Source organism: Drosophila eugracilis, unplaced genomic scaffold (genome assembly GCF_018153835.1).
Source record: "Drosophila eugracilis isolate 14026-0451.02 unplaced genomic scaffold, ASM1815383v1 contig_2088, whole genome shotgun sequence".
In the NCBI taxonomy this organism is placed as follows: Eukaryota; Metazoa; Arthropoda; class Insecta; order Diptera; family Drosophilidae; genus Drosophila; species Drosophila eugracilis.
Window position 1 is genome coordinate 4,071,986 of NW_024572964.1, and position 21,391 is coordinate 4,093,376.

The 21,391-nt window shown below is 41.8% G+C and overlaps 5 protein-coding genes across 6 annotated transcripts; 1 reads left to right on the forward strand and 4 right to left on the reverse strand.

Annotated features, from left to right (window-relative positions):
- The first annotated feature begins 463 nt into the window (after positions 1-463).
- LOC108107715 (cold shock protein 2) lies at positions 464-1,161 on the forward strand. Its single transcript, XM_017215325.2, is given in 5 exon segments — positions 464-526; positions 588-698; positions 700-843; positions 903-949; positions 1,030-1,161. Coding segments are annotated over 5 exon segments (489 nt in total). The 3' UTR covers positions 1,154-1,161.
- Positions 1,162-1,318: 157 nt separating this feature from the next.
- Positions 1,319-1,820, reverse strand: LOC108107704. The gene has a single exon (XM_017215310.1). The coding sequence runs from the start codon at positions 1,804-1,806 to the stop codon at positions 1,366-1,368; it is 441 nt and encodes a 146-aa protein (XP_017070799.1). The 5' UTR covers positions 1,807-1,820; the 3' UTR covers positions 1,319-1,365.
- A 1,683-nt stretch (positions 1,821-3,503) lies between these two features.
- LOC108107587 lies at positions 3,504-5,662 on the reverse strand. Its single transcript, XM_017215149.1, has one exon. The coding sequence runs from the start codon at positions 5,454-5,456 to the stop codon at positions 3,756-3,758; it is 1,701 nt and encodes a 566-aa protein (XP_017070638.1). The 5' UTR covers positions 5,457-5,662; the 3' UTR covers positions 3,504-3,755.
- A 65-nt stretch (positions 5,663-5,727) lies between these two features.
- Positions 5,728-6,757, reverse strand: LOC108107589. The gene is made up of 3 exons (XM_017215150.1): positions 6,596-6,757; positions 6,133-6,257; positions 5,728-5,986 (listed from the first exon to the last, which is right to left on the reverse strand). The coding sequence occupies exons 1-3, from the start codon at positions 6,675-6,677 to the stop codon at positions 5,858-5,860; spliced, it is 336 nt and encodes a 111-aa protein (XP_017070639.1). The 5' UTR covers positions 6,678-6,757; the 3' UTR covers positions 5,728-5,857.
- A 1,645-nt stretch (positions 6,758-8,402) lies between these two features.
- Positions 8,403-18,871, reverse strand: LOC108108002 (zinc finger protein 79). 2 transcript variants are annotated; one of them, XM_017215856.2, is made up of 3 exons: positions 18,420-18,871; positions 15,478-16,633; positions 8,403-13,918 (listed from the first exon to the last, which is right to left on the reverse strand). In XM_017215856.2, exons 2-3 carry the CDS (start codon positions 15,971-15,973, stop codon positions 12,564-12,566), a joined length of 1,851 nt encoding a protein of 616 aa, XP_017071345.1. In that variant the 5' UTR covers positions 15,974-16,633; positions 18,420-18,871; the 3' UTR covers positions 8,403-12,563. The 2 variants fall into 2 exon arrangements, with proteins under 2 accessions (XP_017071345.1, XP_017071346.1); XM_017215857.2 differs by lacking the exons at positions 15,478-16,633; positions 18,420-18,871 and adding an exon at positions 13,988-15,441.
- Positions 18,872-21,391: the final 2,520 nt, after the last annotated feature.

Genomic DNA, 21,391 nt, shown 5'->3' on the forward strand with positions numbered 1-21,391 from the left:
TAAAAACACAATTGACTCCAACAATCCTTATTTAATGATTTCTTTTAAGTTAAATGCTTTAGTTTTTATCTTAAATATTGTCGTATAATGCTGATAGATGTGTAGTATACCTTCAGGAGGCTTTTATTTGTTATATATTGCCAGATTTTTAATTATAACTTAAAACTTGCAGTTTGGTTTAAGAACTATGCCTATAAGAAATATTCCCTACTTATAAAGAATCTTATTATATTTCTTTTTAAGTTACAATAACTAACCCATTTACTCTTTTTAATAATTGAAGCTGATTGTCATTGTTCTTTGCAACCATTATTTAACTTTTAATTTCGGAACGGATTTTCTCGTCGCGACTACTGCATGACCTATATATAAAAAAACACCTGTGTGACTTGGTCGGATATATAAGGCGTTTTGAGGCAGTGAGTCGATATCAGTGGATGACTTTCTTCTGACCCAAGCTGAGATGAGGAAATTAACAATATCCCTAGCTTTGCTGGGATGCATATCCCTGGCTTTGGGTCATAATGTAAGCTAGGACTCTATCTAAAAAGAAAACTAGGATGATACTATAGAAACCTATTATTTAGAATCCCTGGGAATCACAACCACCCACTCCAGTAAAGAAGGTGCCTGTGCCTGTTCCAGTGCCAGTTCCTGTCCCAGTACCAGTTCCTGTTTATCCCAAAGAAGGAGGTGGCGGTGGAGGAGGGGGGTGGTGGCGGAGGAGGCGGAAGTGGTGGCGGTGGAGGCGGAGGTGGTGGAAGCGGAAGTGGAGGTGGTGGCGGTGGAGGAGGCGGCGGCGAGAGTGGCACTTGCCCTCGACCTTCTCCCGAAGCTTTACGGGTAAGTGTAGATTAAATAAATCCGACGGACGGCTTTAAAACCCGATCTCCACGTTGCAGTGCCTCCGGGAATGGGCCTGTCAGTACGTCATCCGCCTGGATCTGCGGTAAGTGGCAACTTCCGGTTCAGTCCTCCAGGATATTCTCGCTCATATATTTGCTCTTTTCCATGCAATTGCTTTGACAGCTGCCTGCTCACCTTAAATGGCAACCCATTGCTGGGCAATCTCATTTCAATACCCGGCATCACCGGAGGCGGCAGCAGCAGTGGCGGCGGTGGCATCTTGGGTGGTCTGCTGGGTGGCAAATAGGGCTGCTCAATGGCGAAAATGTGCTCACATTAAACCCAATAAAGATGCTGCGAGCACTGCCAAAAAAATCGGATTATTGCTTAACATGGTTTTTGATGAAAGTAATTTATCGACTTTTGGCGAACAATTTTAAAAATGCAATAAATAATAAAAATATGTGAATTTTCATAAAATTTATTTTGTATTTAACAAAATTTAAAAAGCAATAAACTTTATAGATAGACTCGGCGGACATGGGAGGGATAAGCTGACCGTCGACAAACGGGGCACTGGAAGTAATCCCGGATGGCAGAGTAGATGCAAAGGCTCCCGAAGAGGTGTCCACATCGCAGTGATACCAGGTAGTGCATGTCATCTGGCTTGCAGATCTTTTTACAAATGGAGCAGTTGTTGATCTCGTTCATCCTGGCCAGACTGCGATTGAATCCGTTCACCTGGTTACGCAATCGGGCAATGCCCATGTTAGTTATCTCCTGCTCTATATTCGTCAGAATGCCATTGCGTAAGCTATTGTAATGGCTAATCTGAGCTTTGTCCAACTCCCATTGGCATAATTGCTCCTCGGGCGTAGAGGCCGGCTCCTTGAGATGAAATTGTTTGAGATCGTTTTCCTGCCTCTGCAGCTGCTCTAGGAGATCGTCAATTTTGTTCATTGTTGATTCTCGATAATGACTCTGTTTGGAATGCCCATTGAATGACAGTAAACTCCTATGTTGCTTTTCTAAACAGTGAAATCTGACATTTCAGGTAAGAATCTTTCTGACAGTGCACGAGTGTCAGTGGATTGGACGAAATCAAATTGGAGCAGCGGTGTGGGGGACTCGGATTGGAATTGCTGCTGCTCCTGTTAATGGGCAGCCAATAATCCTTAGTATTGGCATCGGTGTAAAAATGGCGATAATCGCTGGCATAACCGTTAACTTGATTATTGTTTAAGTGCCACGCAATTAAGCCGAGCAATTCTCAAATTAGCCAGGATGGCCGGGCACTCATCCCCCCTCCGCCATTTTCAATATGACCCATCATCTCTCCTATGTCCTTTAGTCCCTTTGTCCTGCAATTGAACTTTTGGCCTTTAACTTTAAAGTATTGGCAGTTGGCGAGCCGAGCATAGCAGAAGCTTGCGAGAAGCTTGTGCTCTCGAATAAAGTCGCAAATCATTGAAGCATATGCAATTATTCATTTTGAGGTTGAATGCGCTCGAACGCACACAATGATACAAGAACACGGACCTGGCAGCCTCTCTGCAATGGTACATACATATACATATATATAGATATAGATATATATTCGTGTATATATGAGAACGCAGGGAAATTTAAATTCAGGAGCTGTTTCTTAAACGAGGATGCTCCATAAAATTCGCTTTTACTACGCATAGTTTTCGTCGCTTTTTTGTGGCCTTTCTTTCTGGGGTTTCCCTGTGCTTTTCCTTAACGCAACTTTCTATATTTTTTTTTTTTTTGCCTTCTACTCCAAGTATTTTTGCCTTTCGTTTTAATGCCCTCTTGATTGCAGCCCGATTTCGTCTGCAGATAAAGCCCCCACTCCAAGGGAAAGGACACTCCATCTTGGTTAATCCATCACTTGCATCCTACAGCTACAGCTCAATAGTCTGGGACCTTCCAATTTCCTTTGCCCTTTTATAATTAACTTTATGTGTATGTATTTAGTTTTATTGCTCGTTAGACAGCCGGGCTGAGAGACAATGAAACAACAATTTGTGATCGCCCCCAATCACCCAGGCTTCGGCCGAAAAAAAAAACCCTATCCCCCTCCCGCCATTTCCTCGCAAGGCGAACCGCAACGTGTGTAGGCCATTTTGGAGTTTTACTCGGCACAGCCGTTGCCATTATATTAATTACAAACGTTTGCGCCACAGCTTCCTGGCCAGGACCAGGTCCTGTCTGTCCCATCCCGTTTCGTCCCGCTCCCGCTCGTGTCCGCCGCTCCCTAATGGGCACAACAAGTAAATCACACACAAAGCTCTAAGGCGATTTCAGCGACGAGCATCGCATCGCCTCGTGGAGGAGGAGAAGGAGGAGTGAGAGGCTGGGCCAACCGAAACCCAGAAGGACCGAATAATTTCCATTGAATGTGTGAAACTTGCACAGCTCTTAACGAGCTTGGGTCCACAGAAATTCCGAAATTCATTTAAACGCGCCAGACAGGACAGGCGAGTCCTTGCTCTTGATGGTGACGAACTGGGGAGTGGGATCGTTTAAAGCGACTTAACTTGGCTGGTAATTTTCTAAATTATACAAATAATTAAGTTACAAAACACTTTCAAGTTCAGGACCCTTTTGAATAGGCTACAGATTTAACGTAAAAGCGAAGTTGGCTTTTGGATTTTTTACATTTCCTAAATAAAATATAGAAAAGTAAGTTCGTGAAAAAAAGGAGGTAAAACAAGTTAAGTTTGAATGTTCGATTTATTACAAAGAAGTTTTTTAAGCAAACTAAAAACAACTGATACTGAATGCAAACTGAAATTTATAATCTGAAAATAAGATTGACATTGATTAAGATTAAGACATTGATTTCTATACCTAACTGGCTCAAATAGTTAATTAATATTTTCGACTTGTTGTTACGTTAAGAATTAAAATATTAAAGAAAAACTTAGTAGTACGAATAAAATGGCATATGTAAATTGAAAATGTGTACGAATTGCTCCATTTCGGCGAGACTCAAACTGTTTAATGTTGTCGGTTCCCTTTATGTCGTTGGAAAACGAGCTTTCTGTTGAATTTAAAAGAAGATTTTGAAGGTAACTTTGAATGTTGTCTATTCCATTTGTATCGTTGGAAATCAAGCTGTCCATTTTTTCCATAACGAAAACGAATGCCTTTCTGTAATTAGATATGGAATTATTTCCTTCCATAAGGTACGGCATCTCTTCTAGTGAATCCAGTGCTATTAATCCTGTTCTCTTAATAAAGTGAAGCAGATTCTTAATAAATTCGGGATAAGACTTAAAAAAAATTTGTTTAACAATATTGAACTTCTTTTCTATGTCACTTTTAATGTTGTCGATGGTGTTTGGGTTGTTCAAAATTACGCTTTCTAACATATGGGCTGCTAGACCGAATGCCATCAGGCCCTGTTTAGATACGATATCATTTCCCGCCATGTAGAACGGCTTCTGTAGTAGTTCATAGGGTACACTGATGACATTCGAATTTGAGGAAATCATCTTTAGTGGGGTGTCGAACCAGTATTCGTTCCAAGTTAAATCAACTTTTAAAATTGATAAGTACAGACCATATACGACTGTTTCTTGATCTGTCCAGGATGTATTCAGTTCCTTGTAGTGCTTGCTGACAAAGTTGTGATGATCCTCGCCTATTGGCCAATTACCTACGTTAAGAGCAAATTCTTTGACTTTACCCGAAAGAAAAATCTTCTGCTCAGTAGATAGAACGATGGGGATATTTTCGATAACTTTAAGGAATATCCCACGTATATCGTTGAACAGTTTCTTTACGTCCTGGATGGCGGGGTCTTCTGAATACTCCTCGTACAGTAGATTCGAGGCTAAGTGAAAGTTTTGGCGAACAGCCTTGATACAATCTTTTGGCAAGACAAACCTTTGTTTTGTTTGGTAAGCAAGTCGTTTGTACAAATATTCAGATACCACGGTTCTGCTATTATTAACCATTATTTGGCTGAGGTTCAATAAATAATCCAAGCCCCGTACTTGCACATCAAAATTTTCGAAGTATTTTGTATTATAGAATTCCCGCAAATCCAATTCGGTTGCTAAATACAGGTCCAAAAGACTTATAACTCTGAATTCTTCATCGATGTCATTATCGGTTATTTTCTTTATGGCCGATTCTAGCTCTCTAAGCTCAATATCATCCGTTTCATTTAGGACTTCGACAAAGATTCCGGGTTTTTCTACTTCAAGTATAAATTCCTCGGGATACTTTGGAATCTCGGCAACCTTCAACTCTATTATGTCCTTTTTAGTTAAACGTAAACATACTTGAAGCCATCCAAGTTTCTCTATTTCTTCCATCAATTCCTTATGCTGCGCATCGGTTTCTTCCATCCGTAGGTTACCGTAGCGGCATGCAAGGTAGTTGCTCAAGGTCTGGGCCTCCACGCTTGACTGATTGATGCCCGGGATATACGACTCGTACTCTAATTTTTTCATGATAAGGGTCATTTTACGGTTCATCTGCTGATCCAGAAGGTCCTGCACATTTCTGTTGAGCTCTTGGAAAACCGCCCCCCACGGAGATGGCGAAGCCACCGCAATCGAACAAACGAACAACAGCCAAAGAAACCGCACCATCGCTAACGGCTAACTGAATCGATATGACATTTTTCTTGTACTCCGCATATTTATGTAGGATTTCAATAACAATTTCAATGAGAAAAGTTTTGGCGAGATTTAGCTGATAAGGACTGAATTAAATAATTCCAAAATTCAAGAAAAAATTTGGATTTTATCAAATACATAAAAATAGCTTATGGTAAGATTATAGAATTGACTCATACCCAAAAAATGTTGAAAACACATTGACTACATTTCCCGCTGTATGTTGGATTAAAAATTAACTCGATTATTTTCATTACAATATTTATTTTTTATCTAAAAATTAGCATTTCCCTGTTGTAAATACAACCAGACCTTAGAGACTTTTAGTTGATGGTCTGGACTGGTAGCGGTGTTCTTGAATTAACTTATTAAGACTATTCCATCAACGCTTTAATGGCATCAAAGCTGGCTATGTCGGAAATGGTGGAGCTGGATGGAGCAGGAGCATCAGATGTGGTCGGTGGATTTGTGGTTTCTGCCTGGGGAACTTCGGTGACGAGGCTCTGCGGGAGAAGATGGAGTTTTAGGTGATGATAAAATTATTCATAAAAATACATAAAATTTAAATAATTTACAAAGAAATTCTAAGTAATGCAGAAAGAAGTTCATAAGAAAGCCTTTCAAAATAGTGGAATTTCCCTAGACTCACCTTTGATTGACCCTCCCTGAAGGCCTCGGCCAGTCCTGGATGAATTTCACTCAGCGGCTCATCGCCATGCCGTATATAGACGGGCACATGACCTTTGCGGGGCTCCAACTCCTGGTAGGGTGCCGCTGGGGGGTGAAGTTTAATTACATGCCATTAAATTATGTAGCCGTTGCTGTTTGCCCTATCAGCTGGTTAATCTCCGCCGCCTTGGCTATGACATACACCCGGAAGCCTTGAATCACGACAAAGCGTAATTATGACTAACGAGCCGAGAGAGAGCCAATGCCCCAAGATCCCCTCAAACTACGCCTCTGACTCGCGGTTCTGGCGCTCCAAAAAACCTGTTTCTGCTCTCATCCCAAAACAATAGCCGCGAATATTTTCAAGCAGATGTGCCATAAATATTAAGTATTTAATGCTCATAAAAAAATAAATCATTTGCTTGGCCAACGTTCTAACTTACCCGCAGTGAGAGTTCCGAGAACAAGGAATACTAGAAAACCGAGCAAGATGCTCTTTCCCAGGCTGGCAGATGTCTTGGCCATGACTATGATAATGTGAATTTTCCGCGATCTAAAATCCGACTGCGATCGGCGCGACTCCAGACTCGAGACTCAGGCTAGATCGGTCAGCGGCCAAGCTTAAATCTGACTCGACTCCAGCTAACATTTTGCCTGGCCAACTACTCTTGGGTAGCAGCATCTCAGCACGGAGAGAAATGAAGTCATCCATTGTTTTTAAGGCTTTTACATGGAAGATTCTCAAAAAAAATTAGTATTATTTATTTTAATTTATCTAGATTTCAGATCATAGATACTTTATTAACCAACTTTTAAAACTCAAAAAGCAAAGGCATAGTTTAGTTCCCTTTCCTTTTCCAAACTTTTCCCATTTTGTTTGTTTTTCAAGTTCAAACTTTGTTGGTTTTTTTTTGTCGCAGTGCAGCGGTAACAGCGGCGGAATGATGATGGCTCCGATGATGGCTGGTAATGAAGCTGTCGGCGAACTTTTCGAGCTGCGGTGTGGCATAAAAAGCTTTGGGGTTCTGCGGCAATTGCCGGAGTTGTGGGAGGGGTTACAAAAAAAAAAAAAAAACAGTAAGGGTGTGGGCATGGGTTCTAACCTAGCATTTAGTGGCCTGTGGCGTTCCACTCTTGCCACTCCGCCACCACACTCTGTCTCTGTTCTTCAAATTCAAACGTTATTCTCTTATTTTTTTTTTCAACTTGTTTCAAATTAATTGGGTCGTTAGAGAAGCCATTTGCGCGGAGAGGTTCGTCTTTTTTGCGCCCTTCTGCCAGTTATTTTTTGCTCCGCACTCTCCTTTGAATTGTTTGCCCACTTTCGTTTTTGTTGAGTATTCAAATCGAGAAATTGCTGACATCTGTGGATGAAATGCCGCGGGTGGATGGGTGTATGGCTGCCTTGCTGGATGGATGGATGGATGGATGGATGGATGGGTTTTTGGTTGTACTGCACCGGCGGAAATCGGAATACAAGTACTCGTATCTGCCTGCGATTACGCCATTGAATGCAAGTGGAGGTCTTGGGGAGGATTGACAGGAGGAACTCTTGTGTGTGTCTGTTTGCCCGCCTCGATTGTTCCGCGTCCTTGATACAATTCCATTTTGATTTCGGCATTTCACATCAGGCCCATGCCGATGCCCAGGCCCATGCCCTTCCACCCAGATTGCGAATCAAATTGTTGGGCAAATATTCAACAGAGTAAATATGTTTATGCCGAATCAAGCAATTTCATTTAAACACACTCCACATGACGAGGCACTTGTCTTGTGTGCCTTGGCCCTCCAGATTCCGATATGGTACTATATAGTATATCCTATAGAACTGCAGAATGCGGCTTGTTGGCTAAGCTCCCTCAATAGAATTAAATCAGCGATGCATAGTTTATTAGTTGCGGAGTAGTTTGCCCTTAAATCAAGGCAAGTCACCCCCTTAAATTTCAGTGTAAAATGCTTGGGGATAGCCGGGTTCAAGAGGACTTAAATTGGGTGTTTTCTATGGTCCATTGAGTTGGTTTTTTATCAAACTATTTAAATGTTAAAGAATTTGAAATTGTATTTTTTGTTATCCGATGAGAAACCTTAGTCATGGGAAATTCTTATCAATACTTGGTTTTTTATCAAACTATTTAAATGTTAAAGAATTTGAAATTGTATTTTTTGTTATCCGATGAGAAACCTTAGTCATGGGAAATTCTTATCAATACTTACATCACAGCCATCAACAAATAAAATTCTTCAAAATTTTTGGTTTTCTCTGTCGTTTATTTAATATTTTTATGTATTTTATGTATGTTTATTTCCGAGGCTCTAAAAATAGTTACATGGCTGCACTAGTGTGTGGGTGTAGCTTTAATAACTATGATTCTAATTTATATTCCTTCGACTCATCGTGTCATACATTTCTTGGATCTTGTTATGGATGTTTTGTTTAGTTTAGCTTTGTTTGTTTCTTTGAGGGGAATTTAAGTTCTTTGTTTGTTGTCACACTCGCAAATCTCCATAATATGGATTCTTCATACTGTGATTCTTCTGCTTTCGATTCTATTCGCTTTCTCCGGTTACTCGCGTGTATATTAATTTAAGAATGGATTAGCTTTCTTTGGGGTATAATAGGTTATATGCTCTACATATTTTGCCATAAAATCGCATGGTTATGCATGTGTGGGTATATGTCTGTAGATGTCGGCTAGAATGTCTAATAGAGTGTGAGAGTGTGTGTGTTTGGGGATGTTACTGGGGGTTATTATTTAGTATAGCTGTGGTTCTCCTAGGTGTTGTGTTTGTGTCTTTAAAGTTGATTATTTAACTCCTACGAAAGCTGAAACTAGTTGAACATTCTCTAACTAAAAGTAGAACAAGAACGAATGCTAAGTATCAAAAGGAAAAAGTCTGTGAAAACTCCTACACCTACGGGTAGCGCCTTAAAATCGCTTCCATCGTATCAATCAAGAGTGGGCGTGGCATTGTATTGCATATACGTATTACTTATATATCTTTAGCTATATATATTCCTGTACGGCCAAGGCGATTCATGCCCAGCCGGATGGTCATTGAGTATATAATGTACTTGAATTGATCTTGATCTTGAGTTACTTGAGGGATTCCTATTCGTCTTGCTTTGGAAAAAATTGAGATTCGGTTCGTATGATGTATGTATATGTTTATGGTTCGCTGTAAGCATTTATATAAATAAGTTAAATATGTATACTTATATACGTGGTTGCATATATGCCGGTATGTATGTATATATATTTGTTTTAATGAAGTATACAATATATTGCAATTTTAAATGTATATAACTGTTCAAGTCTTTTTGCATCTCTAATATATGAATATATAAATTAATATCTTTACGTTATTCATCGTTCATCGTTTATAAAATATCTCACCGTTATCGCTTGCCCTTCCCTTTCATTATTTTGTATAATAATCAAAATTGAATTGGTGTCTTTGATCTGGAAATAAGTTTTGTTCTTATCGAGAGGGTGTGTGTGTGGCGGTCTAGGGTGTTCCCGATTTCGAGTTCTCAATTAAAAGTTTTAAAATTTAAAATAAATTAAAGAAACATTACCTTAAGTTTCTCTAGGATATGAAATGTTAAACATTTTTGAAATATTTTAAAAATGAAATAAAGCTAAGCGAAATCGGGATAACCCCTTTTTCAAGGTTCTCTTTAGTTAATTTTGCAGGTGTGGCCAGGGTATTTCGATTTTGGGTTTCAACTTGCCGCGTGTATAAAACAAGGTTTCTGTGTAAAAATACTTTTAGCATCGCCTCTCCTCAATCCATTCGAGTTCTTCTTATTTTTAGCTTTTTGTCATTTTGTTTGTTTATCGTTTTCTTTTTGTTTTTCATTTTTTTGTGGTGTATAATGTGTATAAATAAATCTTACTCATAAATAAATCAATTAAACGCTCGCCTCAATATATAATCTATTTATATTCGTAATTAGTTCATATATATTTTGAATGTAAAATTGCAAATCACATAATTGTTACCACTACTGTTCAATGGAATTTCTTATATACGTTTTTTTTTTGGTTTTGTTGTTTTTGTTGTTGTTTGGTTTGCTTATGTGTATATAGGCATTTAATGCTATTTAAAACGCTATCAATAATCATCAATAAAGCCATGCATAAACACGATTTCGAACTATGGCCCTATAAACAATGCACATAGCACTCTCTGGTCTAAATTCTAATTCTGCCCCCGACATTCTGCGGCTACGGCTGCTGCTGTTGCTGTTCCTGCTAGACTTGCGACATGCGGCGTTGCTTGCTTATCTACATGGCGCGCACGTATGTAGATACGATGTAATAATCTGCTGTTGCTATAAAATTTTGGGCGTATGTGTGTGGGTGTGTGTGTGTGTGTTAGTGTGTTGTTGGGGGAGGGGGATTTTATAATTAATGGTTTCTTGCTCGTTGTATAATTAAGTTCGAATGGTTTTCAATATTTTGTTGTTACTTTGCATTTACTATTATTAATTTCGATATAAAACTGCCTCTTTTAAATATATTTATTTATTTGTAATATATTTATGTGTATATATATGCTTTAAAAAATAACCTCTATCGCGTCTGACTCACCATCATTCATCAATTCTTAAATTATGAAATAATTGTAATTGACAATTTAATTAAATTGTTTTCAAGTTTACTCTTTTGGTTTTTGGTTTTTACTTTCTTGCATTTGCTTTTTCGGTTTTTGGTTTTTTGTTTTTTTCTTTTTGGAATAAAAACTACGCGTAAAATAAATACATGTTTTGTGTATATATCAATACTTCTCGATTTTTGTTTTATAGAATTACAAATTTTTGTATTTTTTGTTTTTGTTTTTGTTTGTTCGTTAAAAACTATGTCACTTAACTTTGGAATTGCTTTTAGTTATCATTTGTTTTACAAGTGCGTCTTCTACGTCTATCATCATCGTTTCATCAACCTTTCATCTGCCTTCATCTTCTTGCTTCCGGTCTGCCCGGATCTTCAAGGGGATATTTACATGCAAGTATATCCCCTTCTTTTGCGATTGGGGAACCTTTTTGGAAACCTTTGGCTGGGCCAAAGCTCGAGGGGTCGCGGGTACGGGGGTAGTTTCTTGTATAAAATTGTTTATTCACTTTTAAACTTGCCAATATATATGTACACGAGTCGGGGTTCTAATGCTAGTAATAAAATAACTATTTCGTAAGTACTTTGTTGCATGTGTATGAGAATGTCTTAATTGGGGGGTTTGGGGAGGGGGTTGCCTCCTTCTCCATTATATATATATATATATGTACTTTTCATACTTTGAATGTATTTATTTATGTTAAGTATTGTCCTTGTGATATGTTTCTAAATTGTTTTCTCATTAATTTTAATCATTTCTAAGTAATTGAAGTAGTTTTCTGTTTATCGAGTTAGAGCATAATATGGAAGTAATCTCATCTTAAACTTGGTTAGAGTGTAAAGTTGCCGCAGCGGTTAAAATGGCTCGTCTCGTTCGATTCTACATATATATGTATATATATATAGATATATATCCGATTGCTAAACTTGATCTTGAGTACGGTTTAAAAAGAGTCTAAGAGCGAGAGAGTTATAGGGAGTTGCGGGAAGTGCTATAAGTTCACTAATTGATTAGTTTGCTAAGACTTGAACTGAGCTCCGATCGAATCCTTAAGTACTCGGACTACATCTAGGTGATTGGTTTAGTGAGTACTGTGGGTACTGTGTTCTATGCATTATGTGTTGGGTGTGTAAGGGGGTGTATATAAACTCTAGAGCCCTAAAACGATGCCTAAAAGTAGATATTTACCAAAAAACATGCAAATTGGTTCTGCTCGCTAGGTATTATTCATTTAGTTCATATGTATACATATAATTTGCCATTCCCTTCGACTTTCCATCATCCTTCGATCTGTATATAATGCTTATTTGATCTGTGTATATATAGAATTTCTACTTATGTTCCATAATATTCGTTGTGTCAGATTTTTACTATAAGTTACGTTTTGGATTTCCTTCTCAAACCTTTTGTTTTTCTTTGTTCTTTTGACTACCTCCCTTCCAATCATCATCATCATCATCATCGTCGTCGTTCAGTAAAAGTTTCAACTTGGAGAGATTTCTGGGATAGTTCAGATTATAAGTGAGTAGATATAAGTGTGTGTATATAACTGCTTGAAGAAGATTCTATTGAGTTGAGATCCATCATCATCATCATCATCATCATCTGCCATTTAATGAACTACTCCGCTAGTAAGCCGATTTCTAGACTAGATTTTCTTTGTTTTTAATTCTCAATTTGTTTTGTTATCTTTTTAGTATTAATTTGATAAGGGTGCTCGAGTATTGCTTATAGGGTTCTGGTATAAAGTATCTTAGTTGCGGGCAGGAGAGTTCCCTAGGCTGTCGGTTGTCCCTAGGCCACCACAATGTCCTGGCTGTTCTCATCGCTGTCCAGCTCGTCGCCCAGTTCCAGTTCGTCCTGCTTACTGCAGTCGTCGTCATCCTCCTCCAAGCCCTTGCCCTGATCGATGGCTCCGGTATCCCGTAGACATGCCGATTCCAGATGCTTGTTGAGGTACGATTTGAGGGCAAACGTCTTGTTGCACCGATGGCACTTGAAGTTCTTGTCCCCCGAATGGGTCTGCATGTGGGCTCGAAGATTGGAGCGATCCGCAAAGGCTTTGCCGCAATGGACACAGGCGTAGGGCTTCTCGCCGGTATGGGATCGTAGATGGCCTTGGAGGAGCCAGGGTCTGGAGAAGAGCTTGCCGCAGATGTCGCAGCTGTGCGAAAGCTTGTGCGTGAGCAAGTGCATCGCCAAAGCGGGCATGGAAACGTAGGCCTTGCCACATGTATTGCACTTCTTGGCCGACTGCGAGTCCAGGGAGCGATGTGTTTGCTTGTGGCGAGATAGATTACTGGAGGTGGCATACTGCTTGCCACATTCGCAGCATTTGTAGCAGCCCCTCTTCCGCTTGGCATAGTTTTCCCCATTTCCAGAGGAGCTATGCCCCGTGGTGGCTGAACTTTCCGGAGGCTCTGATGGCGGACCTCCACCGGACGAGGCATTACTCTGGGCACTCTTGGGCCTTGGCTGCACTGGCTCCTGTTTGTCCTGCTTACTCACAGCAGCCGCCTTGCTCGCCTTGGTCCTGCCATCCAGCATATTTAGGCACATCTTCAGCGCCGAGGCTCGCTGCTGATTCTGCGGATTGGGCTTGCCCCATTGCTGCAGTCCCGATTCGGAGGAGGAAGACATGTCAATATCCACATCGGAGCTGTGGTCCGAGTTTGGCGGCGTCAACGGGGAGCAGTTGTTGGCCCCCTCCGAGGAGCCACCCATCAGATCGTAAGAACTGCTGCCTATAAATCGGATAGTCGACTGGGGTGATCGGCTGGAAGCGCTGTTCGATATCTCCTGGATCTCCGGTGAGCGTAGCTGCTCCTGTTCCTGCTTCATGATGGTGACCACGCAGGGCGGGATCAGCGGCGGCAGACTCTGCGACAGGGAGAGCAGATCGTGAGCCGCTTCCGTTTCCTCGACACTGCGACCCCGATAAATCGAGGCAGCCGCCACCACTTGTTGCTCCCTCATACGGTCCCGTTCTCGCTCTCGTTCCCTCTCCCTTTCGCGCTCCCTATCCCGCTCTCTCTTCAATGTCACCGGCTCCGGTTGGCGCTGGGATCCACTGGCGCTGGCAGGCGGAGCGTAGAAAATCACCTTGCCATCCTCCGCCGGAGCTCTGCCAACTGGACGGCGCAGCGATACTGTTTACAAGGAAACCAATACTTAGTTTTAGTACCCAAACTCAAACCTGGTAACTCATCAGAACTAACAATCCAAAGGCATGGAATCATCCTCGTTTTGGTAGAAAGTCTCCTTACGGTTCATTTTATATAAAAACAGATGTAAAAAAGTAAGCTTCTTCTTAAACTAATTGTCGTGGCACTTGTTGATTTTTTTGGTCTGGTCCGACTGTTTGGCCAGAGGTCAGCTTGAGGGCCAGGGTTGCCTAATCAACTGAGAGCTTTCCAATTTCGGAACGATGGAATTGGCCACATTAATTTTGCAACCGAGTGGTTTATTGGATTGTGATTGCTTTTAGGTTAAATCTTATTATTATCTCTGAACGAGATTGAAAAAGGTAGAAAATAAAGCTCTGAACTCTACCCAAATATATTAAATAGAATAAAGCAGTCCTCTACTTCTCAACTAACTGACTAAATTAGGTTTCTTAAACATTTTTTCTTGGCTTATCAAACATTCCTTGTGTTTTATTTCTCTTTTTTTAAAGCTCCCACCTGTAGACCACAAAACATGTAACCCGAAACCCTTGGCTCCTGTCTTTATTAAAACTGAGAGTTGTGTTTTTGTGCCCCCTTTTAAGGTCTTCCTTAATATATGTACTTAGGGTGCGTGTGGCAAATGCAAGTCATATTACTTCCACTGAGGGGCAAGTAAAAGAAATCATAAAGGCAGCAGTAACCATAAATGCACATTTTGGCATTTTATGAGACCGAAGCTGAAGCTGACGCAATATATCCCTTCTCCACTGCGGCTGACCTGTTACTTTCCGAGTTTCTCAATCGATATGACTACCTCCCCGACCAGCCATTACCGCCCAACCACCACCCACTGCCAGTGGCAGTCAATGCCGCTTGTTTGCATTTGCTTCTTCTTTAGCTTTTCCTCTTCTGCCTTTCCCCCAGATTTCCCTTCGCTTTCCCATGCTTTTTTCCTTCATTCAAGAGCAACAAGCAACGACATCGACAAGAAGGCAAGCGCAAACATGGAAAATGCCAACATACGCTAAAAAGATTAGCTAACGGCGACAATGTCAAACACGAGCGCTCTGAGTGGAGTGCTCAAAGTGGGGAGAAAGCAGGAAAGGCACGGGGCTTTGTGGGGTCACTAGTCACCATGGGGAGGGGTCACCAGTGCGGTTGAAGGACGCTGGCCAAGTGGGTGGCCATAAAATGGTTGGAAGTGCCGCTGGCTTTCGATGATGGAGTGGGATTCACAGAGCCTGGCTACTAAAAATAAATACGAGCACACAAATTGTCGCAGCCACCTGTTCACATTGTTGTGACGCAACTTTCAGGGGGGTGCAGCTGGTTGATTCCCGCTGATTTCGGGTGTTTCCGGGGGGCATGAGCGGTTGGCAGGTCTCTACAAATGTAACAATTGCTACCCACAGAAGAATAGAGACTTTTCAACCCAAGAATGTTCACTTGAAATGAAGGGAGACTTCAAAAATGTGCATTTATAATTGGAAAACCCAAAATTTAAGACTTAAGTGAAGTTATATAGAAAGAGTGGGACTTACCTGAGGCGGAGATTGGCGCTGCCACAGTTGCAGGTGAACTTGAAGTTCCCACTCGCCGTTGCTTCTCCTGTTTGGAGGAGTTCATCTGGACCAAAGATTGGGCAGCAGACCATTCCAGATGTTCGCATAGCTGATCCTCTTGCTCTTCACCCTCGTCGTCGTCCAGATCGATGATCTCCCGCTTGAGAACCGATCGCGAGCTCCTTTTGGCCATCGATTTGAGTGATGACTTACTGCCATTTCCCAGGCCATTTCCATTGGCATTTCTTAGCACCGAACTGGCATTCACTAAAGACTTATCCTCAAGCTTCAGTTTTCCGGAGGTTCTTGGCTTAGGACGTCGCCAGCTCTGCAAGTCACCTCCCGATCCTGAACCAGATACCGACCCGGAGCCCAGATTGGATCCGGATCCTCCGGCCACATATTTCTTGCTGGCACTGGCATAGGCAATCGTCTGGATCTTGTTGCGATTGGGCAGTATAAAGTCCACGGACATTTTGCCTGCTAAACGGGTCACCGTATCCGTATCCGTCTGCTGCCTTCCCTTGCCAGTTTGGAGCTTCGGCAATTGAAATTCCGGGGATTCCCCTCCACTTGTTTGCCGCTCTGTTTATTTTGGTCTAGGTTTTTGGGGTTCGGTTTGGGTTTGGTTGGGGCTCGTTTTGGGTGTGGTTTTGGGGTTTTCTTATGCTTAGTTTTGTTTTGTATTTACTATGTAGATGTAGCACAACCTTCTTTGTCATCTGCAGTTAAAATGCTTTTGCTTTTATAGCTATAGCCGTAGCTTTCGACCCGCCCCCGTACTTATTTTGGCCCTCTTCTACTTCAACTTTGACATTGACATGAGTTGCCTTGAGAGTGTATTGCTGCGGTTGCTCCTTCAGCTTTGATTCCTTGTCCCCGAAGTTGCGGATGTTGCAATATTGTGCCCTTTGGCTCGCCGGCTGGCTGGCATCCTCCCCTGCCCCACCTGCGATCCTACCACATCCGCTTGGCAGCTTATTTCACTTAAGAACCCGGCTATCTCCGCAATTCAAGGTATTTGGCTTTCGTTGTCCCGTTGCTAGTTGCTGTTGTTTGTTGCAATGTTGCTGCCGTTACCGTTGCTGTTGCTGTTGCTGTTGCTCCTTCTTCTGCTGCTTGTGTTTTCTGTTTTCTGCAAGTAATGGAAACGCAGGTAAATTAAATTGCACTTATTTACCGGTAAGACAGTGCCCAAAGACCCTGTCACATTTACATGCAAGTAATAGCTGTTCCCTTCACAAAGGACAAAGACAAAGGTGAGTCTTTGTAATATGCAGCTTATTAAAATAGGTGTTTGCTGGAGGGTGCTTTGTTATGAGTTATGAGTGTTTCTTCCAATATTGGATATATATATTATCTTTTTAGATAATAAAATAATGAACTGCATTTAACACTAAATGAAAGCTTAAAGTCTGAAAGAAGAATATTTATTATTAAGTTGTTAAATGAAAATCAGTAGAAACGGCAATACAAGTTATAAACCAAAACGCTTGCTATCTCAATTCCCATTTTCTAACTGAACTCTAACTTTCGGGTTCCTGAACTCATAAAAAGCGAGAAGCCTTTGTTGAAACTCCCTAAGCAATTTCTGATAGCCCATTATACACCCTCGCCCATAAATCGCAGGTAAATACTCTATGGCAACCATTAACTGCACACTCCGCCACTTTCCAAACGCCTTGCACTCCAAAAAAAAAAACGGGGGGAAGAACAAAAAATGTACAACCGACGAAATTGCATAATTTAAACGGCGATTAAAGTGCGAAAATTGTAAACAAGTTCCTGCAGTGGTTGGCAGTCATAATATTTACATTATAAATGCAGAAACCGCCGTGCAATCAGCGTCAACGCAACAGAAAGGAGAAAGGCCATCGCATGGAGGGAAAGGGGGTTGTAAGTGGGTGGGTTGGTGGCTCGTTTTCCAGGTGGTTGGGGAAAATTTGCAACACTTGATTACACTTAATTGATAAATTGTTATACTTTTTGCACTAAATTGCACGGTTTATACACGGACAGGCAGTTCATTTTCCGCACTGCGTGGAACAGAGAAGGAGACAGAGAGAGAGAGTGAGAGAGTGAGAGAGTGTGGGAGAGAGAGCAAGAGGGGTTGGGAAAATCAAGGGGGGGAGCTGGGCGGAAAAGCTTCCATTGGAAGGTGGCGCACACGCACGCACACCGAAACTATCTATCCCTATCCCACGTTTAAAAATGGCGCATATACTCGTTGCCATTGTTTAGGAAATGCACTAAACCGAGATTCTTCGATTATGATAGGGATTACCTACTATATCTGCATGTTCTTGGTTGTATTTTTATCAGTTTTATCACATGTTGAATATTTATTAGGTAATGGCTCAACGTTTTGCGGTTTGCTGGAAAATCCTATAAATTTTCCTCTTTTTTCCGTTCGTTGTTTCAGCAACAACAACTTGTTCACTCTGCACTTGTCGAATGTTTTGTGAATTGAAATCGACGGAGAAGCTCTCAGAGAGAGAGAGTTTTCCTCAGCTACAGGGAGAAGAAGAGAATTCGGCGCACTCGTTGAAGCTTGATAACTAGTTGATGGAAATCCATTATAGCGAGTACATGCAACAAATAGTCAACTGTTGGTTGCCTTAGCCTACCTCACTGTACCACCCCCTATCACCCTTTTCTTTCGCTCTCTCTCTCTCTCTCTGTTCGAATTCGCTCTTCCTCTCTCTCTCACTGGGTCCTGCTGCACATAAACAATGCGAGATTTTTATTGCATACTTTGCAGCTGCAGCGACTTATACACACACACACACATGCATAGAACGAACCTCGTATATAACACTTTGTCACATGCAACACCAAATCAAATCATGCATAAATTAGGATCGAAATTGATAATTTTCCTTTTAGGTGGATAAACCAAAATAGACTTATATAGCGGTTACATGATATGATAAAGCAGGAAGCTCTCGTACTCGCTCTGATTTGTTTTTTCACACACACACACACACACACAGAATTAGCTCTTTTCTTTTTTTTATAGTTATAGATTTTCTTTCGTTTTTTGTTTGTTTGTTTGTGGTTTTGTAGCACTTGGTCACGTAATTTTTGCTTTTTTGGGTTTTCGGTTTTGGCCTGGACTGGTGTTTTTTTATATATTTTACAGTTTATATTATTGTGGTGCGGTGAGTGCTGGCTATTAAACTATGGACTTGTTTGGCCTGCCGCTGTGCGTCAGTTTTTGACGTACCACTCCCTTCTACTGTGCGCTTGGCATTCGCAGCTTTTCGCTGGCTCTGCCGCTCACTTGGCTATAGCATATAGCACAAACATATATATATATATATGCGAGTATGTGTGTGTGTGATTTACAGCGAGTGTGCGTGATTTCGGGTCAACACCAACGCACACCACTAGGGGGTGGTGGCTGGGTTTCGATGGCAAGGGGTGGTTCTTAGTCCAGTGGTTAAAGGGTTTATGGTTAGTTAGTGCTTCCCATATCTCAGATATAGTCCCTAGATCTTTAGATATATCTTCCTGATTTATTAGCTAGCCCCTAAAACTAAACATAAAGCAAAGACCCAACAAGTAGCCAGCAACACCACCCCCTAGCCGCCCATAAGACACCCAAAAACATGCAACAACCCCAAGAGAGCAGCCGCGTAGAGCATGCGCAGACTCTCTACATTTTGCACGTTGCTCCCAAAACAAAAGCAGCGAGTCACCAATACTATTGCAAAGGCTATATCCTGGCAGGAACTCGTGCCACACACACTTGTGGATTGCCGAAAATTATGCAACAGCACCGCTTTTGGAAAGGGGGAGAGGGAAGGACAGGGGGTTCTGGGGTGGTTTGTGGGCCACAGGGGGCCACAAAAACCGGGAAGAAGCAGTAGTACCAGTACCAGTGCCTTTCCAAAAACCCGAAAAGCCGGGGGTGTGTTTTGATGTCTGCCACTTGGCTGCCAAAAAAAAAAAAAAAGAAGAAGGAAAAAACCTGGAAGTTCGAAATTTCAAGGGGTTCCAAAGCTTAGAAATAAATTATGAGCTGCTCCAGCTGTAAGCGTTTAATTTGGTATTGTTTTCATTCTTCGGTTGGCCCTTTTTGGTTTTCAATTTTTTGTCCTTTTATTCGTTAGCTAGACCAAATATTTAGCATAGTTGACAACCTAAACTTGCTCCTTGCGCTTTGTCCGTTGTCCTTTTTAACGTTCTGAGGTTTTGGGTTTATTTCGTTACGTTTCGTTTGGTTTGGTTTCATTTGGTTTGGTTTGTTTGCACAGGCCGAGATGCGAAACCGAATCGAAAAAGGGGGCCAAAGGACACACAACGGCCCGGCCGCAAGGACTCCATGGCCCGTGGCCCATTATTGCCCCCCCGCGTTGTAGTAGCCATTCCCATTTCCATTGCCAATCTCCTGCCCGCCCCGAATCCAATAGAGTCCCTTGTGGTTTTTGTATCTTTTTTTGTGGCATTGGCGGTGGTGGTGCTACTGCTGCTGTTGCTGTTGCTGCTGCTGCTGCTGCTGCTGCGTTGACATCAGCGCTTCCGCTGCGGGCTTCCTTATTATTCCTGTCACTAAGCCGCCCTTTAAATTCGCAATGAATGCCAAACAGCGAAACAGTTAAATGTTTTTTTTTCGGTTCCCGCTGTTGTTGTTCGAGCCACGGAAGTGCAACACCAACCAACCAAGCCAGCCAACAAACCAACCCAGAGCGGACCGGAACAGGATGCACACTGAGAGAAATATTGTCCTTGTATGGTGTTTCTAACTATTAGGAACTGAGAGTATTGTTACTTAAAGATTGTTGATCATTTGAATTAAGAAGTAGAAGGATTCTACTATTTTTAGTCCAAGAATCATCTTAGTTTCATGAAAACTGTTAAGAAGTCTCCTTTTCTGGAGCCTACAACTTATGAAATTACAAGAAATTCACCTACTAAAGGAATAGATTATAAAATCTGTAAGCCTTAAAAAAATGTTTATAGTGTTTAAATGGGTTTTTTGCAATCGGGGTTTGGTTTTGGGTCCTGGCAAGGCTGCAGGGACAAGGAAAGGTCCTGGGACTGGGACTGGGAGTGGAAACAACCGCAAGGTTACCCCGGCCAAAAGGGGTTGCTGTTGCTATTGCTCAGTCATTGAGTTGGCCACGATGTCCTGATGTCCTGATGTCCTGGTGTCCTGATGTCCTGCCGCGTCGTCGGCTGCCTTCGCGGTTACATTGACCCTTTTTCCACGGCCGCCTTTAGTTGCCGCTTCATAGGCTTTCTTGCCGTCAACGCTAATGGAGCTTAAAAAGTTGTCAAAGCGGCGCGGGTTTTATATTTTAATTTCAAAGTGCCAAAATAGAAAATGAAATGGAGCAAACACAGGGGAGAGAGAGGGTAGTAAGGGAAGGGGGATAGTCATCAAAAAGGCTCTGCAACAAGGCATCAAATCAACCGGCTGCTCTGTCATCGCAAATCAGACGCGAAGTGGGCAAAAAAGTCGGGGGGTGTAGATATATATACATATATAACTATATATATTGTAGACTATAGTCTGGGCATTTGTGGAGAACGTCGACCAGCGACGAGGACCAACTCCTGTTGCCCATTTATTGCCATATGCTGACAGTGTTGCTCGCGGGCGGCGATGGGGGCCAATTTGAGCTGTCATAAAAATGTACAACAACCGGCTACAAAGCAAACAATGCGACGAGTGCCAACAGCAACACAAACAGCAGCAACATCTACGGCAGCAACAGCAATGGCCGCATTCAGCAATTGTGCAAACAAATTGCTGTTGCACTTTACTTTTATTTTACGAGTGCGAATGCCAGAGCTTACTAGTTCTTTTTTTTTTGCGCCCTGTTTTGCTGCTGCCTCAGTTTTCGTTGACGGACCAAGGGAGTCCTGAAGTCCTGGAGTGTCCTGG

What these genes read in the sequence shown, in the direction of transcription:
- LOC108107589 (XM_017215150.1), bottom strand. Translation starts at nt 6,677, where the DNA reads ATGGCCAAGACATCTGCCAGCCTGGGAAAGAGCATCTTGCTCGGTTTT. An exon ending in TCTCGGAACTCTCACTGCGG is followed by an intron (nt 6,258 to 6,595) that starts GTAAGTTAGAAC and finishes TTCACCCCCCAG; the next exon opens with CGGCACCCTACCAGGAGTTG. An exon ending in TCAGGGAGGGTCAATCAAAG is followed by an intron (nt 5,987 to 6,132) that starts GTGAGTCTAGGG and finishes CTTCTCCCGCAG; the next exon opens with AGCCTCGTCACCGAAGTTCC.
- LOC108107704 (XM_017215310.1), bottom strand. Translation starts at nt 1,806, where the DNA reads ATGAACAAAATTGACGATCTCCTAGAGCAGCTGCAGAGGCAGGAAAAC.
- LOC108108002 (XM_017215856.2), bottom strand. Translation starts at nt 15,973, where the DNA reads ATGTCCGTGGACTTTATACTGCCCAATCGCAACAAGATCCAGACGATT. An exon ending in AGCGCCAATCTCCGCCTCAG is followed by an intron (nt 13,919 to 15,477) that starts GTAAGTCCCACT and finishes CCTTGTAAACAG; the next exon opens with TATCGCTGCGCCGTCCAGTT.
- LOC108107587 (XM_017215149.1), bottom strand. Translation starts at nt 5,456, where the DNA reads ATGGTGCGGTTTCTTTGGCTGTTGTTCGTTTGTTCGATTGCGGTGGCT.